General features: G+C 33.4%; 1 protein-coding gene across 7 annotated transcripts in view; it reads right to left on the bottom strand.

Annotated features, from left to right (window-relative positions):
* NF1 (neurofibromin 1) overlaps positions 1-18,125 on the bottom strand; it is a 225,415-nt gene that overhangs the window by 126,550 nt on the left and 80,740 nt on the right. For all 7 annotated transcript variants that reach the window (XR_004311794.1, XM_032457663.1, XM_032457668.1 and 4 more), the window contains 4 exons: positions 14,575-14,709; positions 11,149-11,262; positions 2,262-2,341; positions 658-781 (listed from right to left, as the gene is read on the bottom strand). Coding sequence is in view for 6 of the 7 variants with exons in the window: in XM_032457663.1 (XP_032313554.1) it covers positions 658-781; positions 2,262-2,341; positions 11,149-11,262; positions 14,575-14,709 (453 nt within the window). In the remaining variant the exon portion in view is untranslated. The remainder of the gene's footprint in view (positions 1-657; positions 782-2,261; positions 2,342-11,148; positions 11,263-14,574; positions 14,710-18,125) is intronic.

The raw sequence follows: 18,125 nt of genomic DNA, 5'->3' as shown, positions 1-18,125 counted from the left end.
CAAAACTTTTTACTCAACCCTAAGGAAAAAGACTCCTGATATTTGCAAGAGGTGAAAGCTCTCAGGCAGGAAAAAACAAAAAAACAAAAAAAACCCCTAGATTGAGGACCCTCAACCTCTTCCCTTCAGCTTCTTTATAAATATAGATAACATTCTCTGGACCACCCTAGCTACAAGATTCAAGTCTATTTTGGGGGGTGGGGAGGTAATTAGATTTATTTATTATTATTTTTTAACTGGAGGCACCAGGGATTGAACCCAGGACCTTGTGCACACAAAGCATGCGCTCTACCACTTGAGCTATGCCCCCCCTGCCAAGATTCAAGTCTTATGTATAAATCTGAGGGGAGAGATAGAATATGTTCCTCAATCTTCCTTGATTATATATAGTAGCCCCCATTCCTCCTAGGACTCTCCCAGAGTCCTGCTTAACTCAACTAGAATTTATCAGGATTGTGGCTTTAAGGTTAGAGCCTTAGAATAATTTTTAATGTGTTGATACATCAGCCGTTGTCTTCTGCACATGTATTTCCCTTGAAGACTTTGTAGGAGGGAGGAGCTGAATCAGGACTTAATTTGTCTAATAAACACTCTCCTAATCTTGTCTCATTATATTATTACAAATATTCTTCCTTTTGAAAGATGTTATACGCTTACCTTATTTTTAAGAAGAAATTTATTCCTGCAGATCAAGATTTCCCGCAACCATTTGAGAATTTCTGTGCTACTAAGCATTTGATGGCTAGTTAATTTCTTGCAGATGTAAAAAAGCATTTGTGAGCTGCAGAAACATAAAGGTCATTGTTACCAGCATTGTCAACAAACAACTTAATGCAGATACAATCAGTACATAGAGAATGGCATTCTCATAATGGACAAAGTTTAGAGAAGGCTATTTTCCTTTCAAGCACTTATTTTAGAGAAATATTATCAAAATGTTAAAGTTATGATAATCATAGGAAGTAAGAATACAGATTATGTTTTTCTAAAAAAGGAAGTATTTCTAGGCCTCCTACTCTCCCAGCTCCCCATTGTTTCATCCATGCATCTCATCCTTGCAGAGGACTCAAGAAGAAATGCCAGATTAGGTGCACAACACAGACTGTATGCAAACCTAGTGGCTCTAGAGCAGACGTCTGCAAACTGCCTACAGGCCAAACCCAGTCCATCATTTGCTTTTGCAAATAAAGTTTTACTGGAACATGGCCACACCCCACTCTTTTATTTACATATTGTCCATAGCTACCTTCATATGCCAACAGAATTAAATAGTTATAAAAGAGACAACCTGGCCCTTTAGATAAAAACTATGTGCTTATTTCTACTCTACAGCTGCACTCTCCAACACAGGAGCCACTAGCCAGCCACGTGTGGCTACTGAGCATTTGAAATGTGGTTCTCTAGTGTGAAGCATACCAAGTTTTTAAAAATTTATGAAAAAAAGAATGTAAAATACCTTTTAGTTTTCATATTGATAATATGTTGAAATAATATTCTAGATATATATAGAGTTAAAAATGTATTAAATTAATTTTACCTATTTCTTTTTGCTTTTTAATGTGACAGCTAGAAAATTTTTATTTACGTATGTAATTCACATTACATCACTATCAAAGAACACAGCTCTAGAATCTAGATTTTAACTCAGCTGCCAAGTGACTTAGTGTACCCACTTCTATGATAATGACAAAACCTGAGGCTTACATACTTACATTTTTCCCAATGTGTTACCTTTGTGCTCACTGAAAGGTAGTAATTTAAATAAATCAAGGAAATAAATTATAAAATTCTGTATTTTTTTTTGCCTTCTAAGAAGATATTCACTATAAATTCACCCAACAAAAACACTAGTATTGTGAAAAATGTTTGACAGATCATAGTTTAAAAAATAAACTATTAATGTTGTAAAGTTTTAAAACTCTAAGGTTATAACTGTAAAAATCAATTTAAAACACAGCTGTGACCACATAAAAATCTGAAAGAGAAGAGAATATACCAAATAATAGTACTTATGGTTGGGTAATAAAATTTAGCACAACTTTTAAAAATTTATTTTATAAACTGCTGTGACAATGTTCTTATAGTTAAAGCAAGAAATAATCTAATAATTTCAAGTCAAATAAAATAAAGAATCATAAAACCTCTGGAGGTGTAACTGAATAAAGTCTTACAATAAACCAAGTACTACAGAGTTAATATGTGAAGACAAAAAATACAAAATACAATTTCAAATTGAATTTAAAAAATAAGAGTGCAGATACCTAATTTCCCAAAATGTTTCTACAGGAGCATCAGGATTCCACAAATCAATGCTATCTAACTGATGAAGAACCAGCAGAGCCTGAATTTTAATAAAAAAAGAAACAGGGAGAGAGAAGACTTGCTCAAAAAAACTTTGGTAAATCCAAAACTTGAATATTTGTTTTACAAATGCTAACAAGTCAAGCTATTTAATTGTAGTCTCATCATGCAGTATAAGGCAAAAGAGAAAAACTCTGAAGAACCTACATCTCGAGGGAATTTTATATATACATAAAATATACATATATATACACATATAGAATGAAATCATTTTATTCCTATCGTTCTTACTTTAAATGGCAAGTATGCATAAAGTCAAATGACTAATGAATTCAGAATAGCAATATATATGTAAAAACTGCTTTAAGACACAAATGAAATAATTTCTTTTATTGAAGTTTATAGTCAGTTTACAACGCTGTGTTAATTTCTGGTGTACAGCATACACATACATATATTCACTTTCATATGCTTTTTCATTATAGGTTACTACAAGATACTGAATACAGTTCCCTGTGCTATACAGAAGAAACCTTTTGTATATTCATTTTATATATAGTAATTAGTATCTGCAAATCTTGAACTCCCAATTTATCCCTTCCCACCCCCTTTCACCACCTGGTAACCGTAAGTTTATTTTCTATGTCTATGCAGCTGTGTCTGTTTTGTAAATAAGTCCATTTGTGTCTTTTTTTAAGATTCCACATATGAGTGATATTATATGGCATTTTTCTTTCTCTTTCTGGCTTACTTCACTTAGAATGACGATCTCCAGGTCCATCCATGTTGCTGCAAATGGAATTATTTTATTCTTTGTTATGGCTAAGTAGTATTCCACTGTACAAATATACTGCAACTACTTTATCCAGTCACCTGTCAATGGACATTTAGGTTGTTTTCATGTCTTGGCTATTGTAAATAGTGCTGCTATGAATAGTGGGGTGCATGCACCTTTTTGAATTAAGGTTTCCTCTGATATATGTCCAGGAGTGTGATTGCTGGATCATATGGTAAGTCTATTTTTAGTTTTTTAAGGAATCTTGTTTTCCATTGCACCAAACTACATTCCCACCAACAGTGTAGAAGGGTTCCCTTTTCTCCGCACCCTTTCCAGCATTTATCATTTGTGGACTTTTGAATGATGGCCATTCTGACTGGTGTGAGGTGATATCTCATTGTAGTTTTGATTTGCATTTCTCTAATTAGCGATATTGTGCATTTTTTTCATGTGCCTATTGACCAGCCAAATAATTTCAATAAGCATCAAAGAACTCTACAGGAAATAAAATTAACTCCCAAGTAAGGAGAGCTCTCTAAAACTAATACATACAACAATATTTTATGTCTAGGCCACAACATAAAGTAGAAGTTATCTTGTTTGCCACAAATTCCTTTGGAACAGAAAGGATAAATTATTTTTCAAAAATGAGAGAAGGGGATGAAAACAGACTTTGCATTTCATAGAGGATTATTCATCCTAAAACATTTAAATTGACCACAGAATTGAAACTGGAATTTGGCTTATAGAACACAAACAAGAATAAACAACTAACATACAATAACATTACTATTAAATGTAAACTAAAGCAATCAAAAGTATAAAGAATAAAACTAGGCTCTTCCTTCAAACTAGCCCTATCCTAACTTCAGTTCTACAATCCTTCCCCAAGACACACACTGTTGAGCTCTGTATAGTCCTCTATGTCCTTGGTCAGCATATTTGTAGGTTTTTTACTCTTCTTTAAAGTCTTTTATTAAAACTCCAATGAAACACTGTTTGGAACACATAATGAGAACTGATTTCTTCTCTTTTAGTCACATGCTTAAACTGCAAGTATAGCTGCAATGATAACCTGTCTCACATGAGGAAAAGATATGAAAATGTCTAACGTGGACACCCTTATAACTCCAAAAGTTGTAAGTTATACGAAGAGCCTATTTTTATTATCTCATTTCAAGTATTTTCACTGTAATTACTTAGAGATACTTAGTGAAAACTGAAATTCACTGTGAGAATCTCCAAAAAATTACATAGTTTATACCTCTCATATTAAGGAAAAACAACACAAATGAACAATTTTGCCACTACTGTATACAAACTTAGTACAATTTACTGACACTTTAAGTGGGAATCCTCTATTTAATATTTTTGTTTGACAAAACATTTTTTGAAATATGAAAACATGTTAATCTTTTTACTGCCTGAATATGATTGTTTTCCTTTCCATTTCTAAATTTTCCATATATGTTTTAACAAAGTTGTAAACACAGTATACTCACGTAACATATCATAAATATTTTTTCACACTGCTGTGTGATCTGCATGGTTCAAAGGACGTTTAACAGTTCACCAAGTTGAAATATCACTCTCTTGTTACTGAATATTAACCCATTCTCTTACTAGTGAATATTTTAAATTCTCTTAATGTTCTATTACAAATAAGAGTAATAAGTATATATGTGTGCAGCTTTTTCCTTTAGAACTGGATTCACAGGATTAAAAAAAATTATAGGAATGGAATTCTTTGGACAAAAAATAATAGACATTTGCACACCTCCTGCCACATACTGTTAAATAGGCTTCCGAAAAGAATGCAAAGAATCTATTATTTTATAGGATCAAGAGCACAAATACAAGCAATGAGTGTAACAATGAGTGTTGAAACATTTTAGGTAAAATGAAGAATAAACAACAAAGCAGCAAGTCTTAAATACATAAGTCAATGAATTTTCACAAATGTATATGCCTCATATAACCATTACCCAGATCAACATTATCAACACCCAGAAGCTTTTTTCACATTCTCTTCTAGTCATTACCTCTTGACAAAAGTAGCTGCTTTCTGACTTCTATAGCCACAGATACTTCTGCCCATTATGAACTTTATGTAAAGGGAATTATACAGCATGTTTTCTTTTGTGTTTTGCTGTTTTCACTCAATATGTCTGTGAGATTCATCCATGCTTTGCACTCAGCAGTAGCTTGTTCTTTTTACATTGTAATCAATGGAATGCATAAATCCAAAACCACTTACCTATTCTACTGTTGATACATTTGAGTTGTTTGCAGCTTTCTGGGTTATCACAAGTTATACTACTATTAATATTTCTGTATGTCTCTTTTGGTAAATATACATATGCATTTCTGTTGGATACACACTGAGCAGTGGAGGCTAAGTCATATGCTTAGCTTTTGCAGATACTGCAAAACAATTTTTAATAATGGCTGTACTAATTTACATTCCTACTAGCAGAATATGAATGAAAACAAAGTACAGTTGACCCCTGAACAATGTTAGGGGCACTGACCCCTCATGCAGTAGAAAATCCACATATAACTTTCTACTCTCTAAAAACTTAACTACTAATAGCCTACTGTTACCTGGAAGCCTTACCAATAACTGAAACAGTTGATTAACACATATTTTGTATGTCATATGTATTACATACTATATTCTTACAATAAAGTAAGCTAGTAAAAAGTAAATGTTATTAAGAAATCATAAAGAAAATACATTTACAGTACTGTACTGATCAATACTGTAAGTTTACATCCTATTTACAAGATGAATCATCCATCTGTTAGTATCTACAATATTGTCTTCTATGACATAAAACACTGTAGATGTTATTACTAACACCTGAGGTAAAAGTTAAAAGAGAATATGAAAAATTCATATTTATTTACTAGTATAAAAATTCATGCATTGATAATTAAGCAGCAATAACATGATCGCTTTATGATAGCCTAGTGTAACTGACATGATTACATTTCAGTAGCTTAGCCTATACACTGAAGAATCAATAATTATAAAAATTTTATGGCATACAGTATTATAGTCATATTCATAATACAGTATTGGAAGCATTGTTACATTTTTAAAAACCACTTATCTGTGATGATAGGCTGATATAGTTTCTCCAATCATGAGAGAGACAGAGAGGCATACTCATACAGTTCTTGCTGTACAATTAATAGATTTTTACATGAAGACATACACACAACAAAGTTTATTAACAGTATGGCGTGATGATTTACTATTCATTAAGTGGAACTAGATTATTATAAAGGTCTTAATCCTCATCTCTTCATGTTGAGTAGGCTGAGGAGGAGGGGGACAGAAGAGGTGTCGATCTTGCTGTCTCAGGGGTGGCAGAGTAGGAAGAGATGGAAGGGGAAGCAGGAGAGGTGGAAAAACTCGGTGTAACTCTATGGAAATACATCACAATTTACGCCAAACTTTGTTTTCATTTCTTTAAAAATGTTTCTCTATGGTACCAGTCCTTCCACCTTCTGAAACTGTTTTAGTTTCAGAGCCCATACATAGAAGGGTCCATGTCATAAAAGAAGACAAAAGCAGTCTTGAATAATTGAAACCATTCTGCCAGATCATCTAATAGCCACTTGTTTTCTTGCACTGCTTCTACTACATCTTCTTCCTCATCCTCTGGCACTGGTTTGAAAGCACTCACATCTACCAAGTCATCCTCTGTTAACTCCTCTGGTGTGATGTCTGTTAGCTTTTGAATTGCTCCAAGATCTGTATCTTCAAAACCCTCCCCCCAACCCCCTTTTTTGCCATACCCACAATCTCTTCCATGATTTCCTTGACTGGCTCTTTCATTGATACTATAAAGTCATGCAGAACACATGGACATAATTTTCTCCAGTAAGAATTTATTGTTTGGGCTTGATGGTTCCACAGCACAATGATGGCATCTTTGACAGTGTAATTCCTTCAGACTTTCATGATGTTCTCTCTATTGGGGTTCTCTTCCATAGCGTGGACAATCCTTGCTACAGAGTACTATGCTTACCGAGCCTTAAAGGTCCTTATAAACCACTGATCTAGAGGCTGAATTCAAAACATGTTTGGGGCAAGCAGACCACCTTCAGTGTTAAACTCATGGGGTCTGGGTGTCCAGGGGAATTACCCAATATCACAATTGTAAAAATGTAACAACTGTAAACATACATGCACCCAACATAGGAGCACCTCAATATATAAGGCAACTGTTAACAGACATAAAAGGAGAAATCAACAGTAACATAATAGTAGTGGGAGAGTTTAATTTCCCACTTACATCAATGGACATATCATCCAGACAGAAAATCAATAAGGAAATACAGGCCTTAAATGACACATTAGGCCTGATGGACTTAACTGGTATTTATAGAGCATTCCATTCAAAAGAAGCAGAATACACACTCTTCTCAAGTGCACATGGAACATTCTCCAGGATAGATTACCTGCTGTCCCACAAAGCAAGTAAATTTAAGAAAACTGGAATCATATCAAGCATCTTTTCTGACCACAATGCTATGAGATTAGAAATCAACTCCAAGAAAAAACCTGCAAAAACCACAATCAGGTGGAAGCTAAACACTATGCTACTAAACAACCAGTGGATCACTGAAGAAATCAAAGAGGAAAGAAAAAAATAATTAGAAACAAATGAAAATGAAAACATGACAATCCAAAACCTCTGGGACGCAGCAAAAGCAGTTCTAAGAGGGAAGTTTATAGCGATCCAAGCTTACCTCAGGAAACAAGAACACCCTCAAATAAACAACCTAACCTCACACCTAAAGCAACTAGAGAAAGAAGAGCAAACAAAGTTAATAGAAGGAAAGAAATCATAAAGATTAGAGCAGAAATAAATGAAATAGAGACTAAAAAAAAAACAGAAAAGATCAATGAAACTAAAACCTCGTTCCCTGAAAAGATAAACAAAACTGATAAACCTTTTGCTGGGAAAAAAAGGGAGAGGGCCTAAAATATAAAATCAGAAAAAGAAAAAGAAAAAGAAAATGTTCCTACTGACACCACAGAAATACAAAGGATCATAGACGTTACTATAAACAATTATATCCAATAAAATAAACAACTCAGAAAAAATTGGACAAATTCCTAGAAATGTATAATCTCCAAGACTGAATCAAGGAGAAATAGGAAATATGAACAGATCATAACCAGTAATGAAATTGAATCAATAGTAAAAAAAATTCTCAACAAACAAAAATCCAGGACCAGATGGCTTCACAGGTGAATTCCACCATTTAGAGAAGATTAATACACCAAATATTTTGAGAAGGGTTAACAATTATCCTTCTCAAACTAGTCTAAAAAACTGGAGAGGAAGGAATGCTTACAAACTCATTCTATGAGGCTACTATCACCCTGATACCAAAACCAGACAAATCAAAAAAGAGATCACATACACGCACAAATTACAGACTAATACCATTGATGAACATAAATGCAAAAATTCCCCCCAAAATATGGGCAAACTGAATTCAACAATACATTAAAAGGATCAAACATACACTATGATCAAGTAGGATTTATCCCAGGGATGCAAGGATTTTTCAATATCCGCATATCAACGTAGTACATCATTTTAACAAACTAAACAATAAAAACCATATGATGATCTCCGTAAATGCAGAGAAAGTTTTTGACAATATCAACATCCATGTATGATTAAAAACTCTCCAGAAAGCAGGCATGGAGGGAAAACACCCCAACGTAATAAAGGCCATATATGACAAACCCACAGTTAACATCACACTCAACAATGAGGAGCTGAAAGCATTTTCTCTCAGATTAGGAACAAGACAAGGATGCCCACTCTTGCCACTTCCATTAAGCAGAGTTTAGAAGTTCTCATCACAGCAATCAGAAAAGAAAAAGAAATAAAAGGAATCCAAATTGGAAAGGAGGAAGTAAAACTGTCACTGTCTGCAGATGACATGATACTTTACATAGAAAATCCTAAAGATTCTACCAAAAAAACTACTTTCTAGAGCTCATCAATTAATCTGATAAAGTTGCAGGATACAAAATTAATCTACAGAAATCTGTTGCATTTCCATACACTAACAACAAAGGATCAGAAAAAAGAAATTAAGGAAAAAATTCCATTTACCATTGCTTAAACAAGAATAAAATACCTAGGAGTAAATCTACCTAAGCAGGCAAAATACCTGTAATCCAAAAACTGTAAGACACTGATGAAAGAAATTGAAGATGGCACAAGCAGACGGAAAGACAGACTATGTTATTGAATTGGAAGAATCAATATTATTAAAATGACTATACTACCCAAGGCAATTTACACATTTTATGCAATCCGTATTAAAATACCAATGACATTTTTCACAGAACTAGAACAAAAACTTGTATGGAAACACAAAAGACCCTGAATAGTCGAAACAATCTTGAAAAAGAAGAATGGAGCTCGAGGAATCATACTTCCTCGCTTCAGGCTATATTACAAAGCTATAGTAATCAAAACAGTATGGTATTGGCACTAAAAGAGATACATAGATCAGTGGAACAGGATACAGAGCTCAGAAATAAACACATACACTTATGGTCAATTAAACTATGACAAAGGAGACAAGAATATATAATGGAGAAAAGACAGTCTCTTCAACAACTGGTGCTGGGAAAACTGGACAGCTATACGTAAAAGAATGAAATTAGAACATTCTCCAACACCATATACAAAAATAAACTCAAAATGGATTAAAGACCTAAATGTAAGACCAGAAACCATAAAACTCCTAGGGGAAAACATAAGCAGAACACTCTTTAACATAAATGGTAGCAATATTTTTTTAGCTCTGCCTTCTAAGGCAAATGAAATGAAAGCAAAAATAAACATATGTGACCTAATTAAACTTAAAAAAGCTTTTGCACAGCAAAGGAAACCATCAACAAAATGAAAAGACAACCTACTAAACAAGAGAAAATGTTTGCAAATGGTATGACCAATAAGGGACTAATGTTCAAAATATATAAACAGCTCTACAACTCAACATCAAAAAAACAAACAATTTGATTGAAAAATGGGCAGAACTGAATAGATATTTTTCCAAAGAAGAACTACAAGTGGTCAACAGGCACAAGAAAAGATGCTCACCATCGCTAATCATCAGGGAAATGTAAATCAAAGCCATAATGAGATATCACCTCACACCTGTCAGAATAGCTATCATCAAAAAGAACACAAATAACAAATGCTGGCAAGGATATGGAGAAAAGGGAACCCTTGTACACTGTTGGTGGGAATGTAAATTGGCACAGCCACTATGGAAAACAGTACGGAGGTTTTGCAAAAACTAAAAACAGAACTACCATATGACCCAGCAATTCCATTCCTGGGTATATATCCAAAAAAATGAAAACACTAATCTGAAAAGATACATACACCCCAATGTTCACAGCAGCATTATTTACAATTGCCAAGATCTGAAAAACCTTTAAGTGTCCATCAACAGATGAACAGAAAAAGAAGATGTGATGTGTACATATATATGTATGCATATATATACACATACATACACATGATGGAATACTATACAGCCATAAAAAGAATAAAAATTTTGCCATTTGTAGTAACATGGATGGACCTAGAGGCCATTATGCTAAGTGAAATAAGTTACACAGAAAAAGACAAATATGTATGATATCAATTACATGTGGAATTTAAAAAATATAACAAACTAGTGATGATAACAGAAAGAAACAGACTCATGAAATAGAGAACAAACTAATGGTTACCAATGGGGGCGGGAAGCAACACAGGGGTGGAAGAATGGGAGGCACAAACTACTGGGTGTAAGATAGGCTCTACTATACAACATGGGGAATACAGACAATATTTTATAATAAATGTAAATGGAAAGTAATTCTTAAAAATTAAACTAAAAAAATTTTAATAAAACAAAAATTAAAGAAAATTTTTTAAAGGAATGGATAGAAAAAACAATTTAAAAAGAAAAGAATGTTCACAGTTACAACCTTACCTTCCAGAGCCTAGAATTCATTTTCCCCTTACCTCCATTGCTTCCTGAGCAATCTCTGGCATATGTGACTGAGGGACTAGTTGCACAAGCCCTGTAATTAATTCTGCAGTACTGCCTTGGGTTTCAGGCCCCTGTTTTCTTGGATTCTGCAAAAAAAGAAGCAAATTTCAATTTAAAAAAATCATTGGGCAGGGACTGAAAGGTGGAGGGAATGGAGACTGATTACTAATGGGTTTTAGGTTTATTTTTGAGGTGATGAAAATGTTCTAGAACCAGATAGTGGTGATGACTGCACATCAAAAAATATAACAAAAACCAGTGAACTGTATACTAAAATGGTACATTTTATAGTATGTAAATTACATCTCAATAAAAATAATTGTGGAAATTTTTTTTAAAAAATCAAAACTACTTTTGTTAAGAATTCTCTAAATCTACTTCTATACTTGTTCGTTAATGTGAATAATATCCAAAGAAATTCTAATTAAAAGAAAACAAAAACTAGGTATTAGCTTTCCAATTAAGAAATTACATCAATTTCATCAATCAATAGCAGTATATAATTTTTTTTCAGCAACACTACAGGGCTAAATAAGATACTTCTGATTTGGAACTTACAGTTTTAGATCTTAAAATTATTGTGATAAAAGGCAAAGAACATGCATGCTTGATGAGGACTACCCAATTATCCATGAAGCCCTCTTGTCTAGCACAAAGGATCTACCCAAATACAGGTCTCCGGATACCCACACTTCAGCCTTTTTCATTGTGGAAATACATTGTATCCAAAGCAAAACAGTATCTATAAATGTGAATGCCCACTACTTAAAGAGACTAAAAAGCCTGTGTCTTGGAAGAATCTATTTACACTTCAAGCATATATGGTTCATTTAAGTGAGGCCAATGCAACTAGCGCCTGTATATTATTTTGTTGGCTACAGACTCTTTCCCATTACAATGATTAAGGTAAGCTCTTACCCCAGTATATCTATAATCCAAAACTGTTAGCCTATTTTCTGACATTTACATTCATTCATTAATAACCCAATAACATTTATCAAACACCAAAGACACAGGAAATAAAAACGATGTGTTTCCTACCCTCTTGGAGCTTGTAATCTGGCAGGAAAGACAAACAGCAATAAAATAATCAGATCAACAAGTTTAAATTTCAAATGAGATAAGAACTATAAAGTTATATGCTACTATGAGCAACTGTAGCAGGGAAATGTGTTATAGTCAGGAAGGCTTCTTTAGGGCAGTGATAACAGCTCAGAATTCACAGGGATTACTTTGTGAAGAGGAGAGGGAAGCACACTCCAGGCAGAGGGAACTGCAAGTGCATGGACAGGTATGAATGAATGTGGTAACAGAGAGCGAAAGAGAGTCATCAAGACTAGAGTAAAGAAGACAAACATAATGCTAGATGGTGCAGAAGCAGTAGGTGGGCATCAAATTTTGCATGACCTCATCATCTATTTGGAGTTTGGTCTTTATCCCAAGAGCAATTTCAACTAAAAGGTTTTAAACTGGGCAGGAAGCATAAGATTCACTTTTTGAAGAGATCATCATAACTTTAGTGCAGAGAAATGATTAAAGTGAGGTAGGAGATGATGTAAGCTAAGCAATCAGAAGTCTTGAAAAATCGAGAGTAATGTGGATTAGGATAAATATGGAAGATAATAAAATCACATTACTTTAAAATACCATGACTTAGATAATTTAATAGTTATCCCTATGTTTCTCCTATTTACTAAGATACAGTTTTTTTTTAGCTAAAATACAAAATAATCAAGTGTTTACAATGAATCTTTCACTATTTTAACTCACCTTCAGTTACTCTGAGAAAAGCTGTTTAACCACTAGATGGCAGCAAAGAAAATAATTTTAATTTTAAATGATCTTTTTCTGCTTGCTAAATTTCAAATTCGGAAAATAACATGCCTTTGATTAAATTCTTGGTCCTTGGCAATAAAATATTTAACACAGAAGGCACTGATCTCTTTGATGCATTTGTTCCTGAACCACAGACATGCAAACAGTGGTGCTAATACATGACATGCATGATGAATTAACAGAAGTAACTTGAGCTACATAACCAAAAAAATGAGAAAAAAGGTATTTCATTCCTTTCATGGAGTCCTACTGATAGATTTTAGGAATTTTTCCACACCAAAATTTTAACAATTCACTCTATTAGACTCCCAAAGTTGGATGGGCTTTTCAACGAGTTCAAAACAACACAGGTCTTCTTTTGGGAAGTCACTAACCCTTTAGGGAATTGTCTCTCTTCTCTCTCCCCAGAAAAAAATACACACATATTTACATGTTTTTAAATTCAGGGGGTTCATAAAAGTCTTGAAACTGCAGACATCTAGTTATGAACTCTTACAGTACAGCAATTTGAAAAACATACCATCAAAATTAAAAGTACCCTTAGCACTTAAAAGCCTGTTGCTAAACAACAGGAAATCTCTCTGGATGCTGCTCCCCAAGGACTGGAGAAAATCCACAGATGTTAAATATGTTATCCTATGAATTTCACAATATATATCTCATGTTTGGGGCATTAACTGTATTTCATTAATAGTAATAATAACTAACATTTACTTAGTGCTTTTTATGCATTTATTATGCACCGTTCCTAAAAGCATGACTTGTAACATCTCAGCCTGCTTTACAATCTCTCTCAGGAACTATTTACTATCATCACAATATTTCAGATAAGAAAAATAAAGCTAGAGCGATTAAGTCACCCAAATCACACAGCTAATCTGTCTCCACAGCTCGTGTCTTTAATCATTTCATATAATTATCACCCACATTTGTTAGTTCCTAATTATCTTGTGTACTACAGTGATGCTCTCAGGAATCTAATACCACCTCAGGCTGTAACAGCAGAGTTACCACAATAACTGAGTGCTAACCATACCCATTTTTATCTTCTTCTCCTTCCAACATACAGTGTATGGAGGCAAAGTCAGCGATAAAAGGTTGATGACAGGAGGAAAGAGGGACAGAAAGCTGCTGAAAATAAACTGGTTGAAATAGCAGTTGGAGTTTTGTTTTGTTTTGTTTTTTTAGCAACTGGAGATTTAAAAAACCAGCTGTGTAGATATAGGAAACACTCGATTTATGGTTGCTTCATTATCTCCACCCCCAACCCCGGATTACACCTGAATATATAATCTGGTAGCAGGGAATGGACAGAAGACTTCACCAAAGTATGTTAGTTTAATGATAAGTAAAATTAAGACAAAAGGTTAAGAAAGCTGATCTAATTATATTAGTATTACCCATAAGTTCATTTTTTTAGGGATGCCTTGGGTTCCACATATCATCAGAAAGGATCAGTATGTGTTCTTGAGCTAACAATCACCTCCAAGATCTTTAAATTTCAGTTAAACCGAACTAAGTTAGTGTAGTAATTTCAAGCCATTTCATAAAAAAATACTTACACAAAGCAAGAGCTTCGGATCTGCATGAATTAGTTTCACCATGGACAAGAGAAGATACTTATAGCTTCTTGTCTCTAGGTCTGTAGGTTTTTCTTTAAATTTAAGGCTTGTCACTTTTTCTTTAAATGTAAGACTCTAAAAAACAAAAACAAAAACAAAAATATGACATCTCCTTGTAAGAATCAGAGAATCAGGATAATAGCTATTAAACTTTTAAAAACAAATCTATTATTAAAAAAATTTTGCATCAGCAAAATGGAGTGTATGTTCTTTTCACAGTAATATATGCCTTTGATAACTTCATTACTTTATTGTAAATGAGTAAAAAAAAATCTTACTTAAAAAAAAACTGAAAAAATAAAGGGACATATTTTATATCACCAAATGTGTGGTACTAGCAGAAACATTCAATAGGAAGTATAAGATTAAAATAATTAAGCTCAAAAAGCAAATAAAAATTATTTTTCAACAGTTAAATTATTCTTATATAATCTAATAAAGTTTAACTGAAAATCTACTAAAAGCTTTACTATAAGGCTAACTACTATGTTAAAAACAGCATTCCAAATGTGAAAACATTAAGGATAAAATATTTAGTCTATAGCTCTCACAAATACATACAGTGAGCAACTCATTTAACACAACATCCCACATACATATACACTCAATATTTCATAGAATCAGTGACATTATCAATTGTAAGATGCATCATTACTTTATGTACCACAAGGAATGTAAACTCACTGTCAACTATAAGACAACATACAAATAAGATGCACCCCCAATTTCAGAAAAGTTAAAAACTAAAAATAAGTTCTTAGAATAGATGAATTATGCTATATAGGCAATCTCTGTATTTAACAGTTTAATTTTAAGTTTTTCTTTTTCCTTTAATGGCATTCCATCTCTTTTAAGTTATAGAATGCAAGTATTATGCCTGAAGAACACTAATAAAACAGAGAAAGAAGTCTGTGAGAAAATTTCAATCATGGAAAATGTGTTTCAGTTACAGAGATACTATGGTATATGTCATGTTGACACTATAATTATGGATGACATTCAACCAAAAATCCAACAATTATATTCTGGATCCAATACCACCTTTCTCTCTATTCTTAGAAAACACTACCCCTTTTACCTTCAAAGGAAACAAAAATATCTGGGTTTGACATGTATGCCTTCATATGCACATATACGCAAATAACAGATAGGAGAATATCCAGCAGCTATGCATTCATAATAAAAATGTCCAAGTAAACAGGCTGTCTTTCAAAGATAAAAGGTAGAGATGTCTATCTAGAACACGTGGCAATTATTCTCAGTGTATAAGTTTGAGAAATGCATTTGTTATTATGCCCAAGAACATGAAGGTTTGCGTCCTCAGCAGGGAAGAACAGCTATCTAATGTACTACAAGAAAGTCACTACAGGAAAAAAAATATAGCGAAACTTACTGTTCGTTTTTATATTTAAAATTTCACAACAAATATCTTATCAAATGTATTTAATAAATGCTGTTTTTACTGTATGCTCCCATTAAACTTTTTTTTTCTATTCTAAGTTGAGGTTAATATCTTAGACCAAGGTAAAACATTCATTAAACAAATTTATTTACTAACATGTAACTAAATTTGACTGTTCTTCCCTGATGCAGCCTTTACATAGAAGCATAGATCAGAGAATAATTAGCAGATACAAAAATTATCTATTTATTAATCATTTCCAAAAAGTAAATAACAGCTTAACTATGTCATATCTTAATCTCAGGTATCAGCATGTAAATTTTGTTCCAGCATGGCTGCCTAATATAAAATGTAAGACTTGAGAAATCCTACACCACTCACAATAATTAACTTGAAATGGATTAAAGACTTAAACGTTAAGACTGAAAACCACAAAGCTTCCAGAAGAAAACAGTGAAAAAGTTCCTTGACATGGGTCTCAGCAATGATTTTTTTGTATATGACACCTAAATCACAAATAACAAAATAACAAGCGGGATGTTTTTTAAACTAAAAAGCTTCTGCACAGCAAAAGAAATGACTGACAAAATGAAAAGACAACCTAGGGAATGGGAAAAAAAATTCACAAAACATAAATTGAAAAGAGGTTAATAGCCAAGATACATAAAGAATTCATACATCTCAATAGCAAGAACCAAAGTCCAATTTAAAAAGGGGCAAAGGACATGAATAAACATTTTTCCAAAGAACATATACAAATGGCCAACAGGTACATGAAAAAGTGTTCACATCACTAATCATCAGGGAAATGAAAATCAAAACCACAATGAGATATCACCTCACACCTGTCAGAATGGCTATCGTCAAAAAGACAAGATAAATGCTGGTGAGGATGTAAAGACAAGGGAACTCCTGTGCACTACTGGTGGGATTTAATTGGTGCAGCCACTATGGAAAACAGTATGGACGTTCCTCAAAAAATTAAAGATAGAATTACCATATGATCCAGCAATTCCACCTTGGGGTATTTATCCGAAGAAAATGAAAACACTGTGTCAAAGATGTATCTGCACCCCTACGGTCACTGAAGCATTATTTACAATAGCCACGGCATGGAAACCACTTAAGCGGGTTGTGAAATTGTGGGGTATACACGTGCGCGCGCACACACACACAGAGGAATATTATTTAACCATTGAAAAAAAGGAAATCCCGCCATTTGGGACAACATAGGTGGACTTTGAAGGCATTATGCTAGGTGAAATAAGTCAGAGAAAGACAAATACTATATGGTCTCGCTTATTTGTGGAATTAAAAAAAAAAAAACAGAAAAACTCACAGAAAAAGAGATCCAATTTGTGGTTAGCAAAGGCAGGGAGTGAAGGTTGGGAGATTTGAATGAAAGTGGTCAAAAGGCATAAATTTTCAGTTAAATAAATACTGGGGATGTACAATATGATGACTATAATTAACATTTCTGTATAGAAAGTTGTTAAGAAAGTAGATCCTGAGTTCTCATTATAAGGAAAAAACCTTTTTTTTTGTATGTATATGTGATGATGAATGTGAACTAAACTTACTGTGGTAATCATTTCACAACATATGTAAGTTACTATGCTGTACTAAATTTATACAGTGCTGTGGGTTAATTACATCTCAATAAAACTAGGGAGAAAGACCTGAAAAATGTAAATAAATGTTTCAATTCAAATACCTTTTAATTAGTGACCAGTAGTGGGTTACATAAAGTTAGAAATAACATGCTAAAGAAGAAATATACTTTTTAGCTAGAAATGTAAGAAAAATAACCCATTCGTTAATTATTAACTGATCTTCCACACTGAAAATGTCAGTAGGAATTCAAACAGGGATATGTGCATTGGCCAAAGAAAAGAGGCAGTCATGCCCAGGGAAAAATTCATAAATCAGAGTATCCAGGTGTCTGTGGAGGATCTAAACCATTTCTTAAATTAAGTTACAGGCCATGACCATGACTGAATTACATGTGAGAAGCATGTGCAGAGCCAGGACCTTCTTTAAGAAGGAAAACGTGCAGAATTTACACATATTATTAACAGGCTATTTTACT

Source organism: Camelus ferus, chromosome 16, assembly GCF_009834535.1.
Source record: "Camelus ferus isolate YT-003-E chromosome 16, BCGSAC_Cfer_1.0, whole genome shotgun sequence".
Classification (NCBI taxonomy): Eukaryota; Metazoa; Chordata; class Mammalia; order Artiodactyla; family Camelidae; genus Camelus; species Camelus ferus.
The sequence above is the reverse complement of the archived record's forward strand: the minus strand, read 5'-3'. Positions and strand labels throughout refer to the sequence as shown.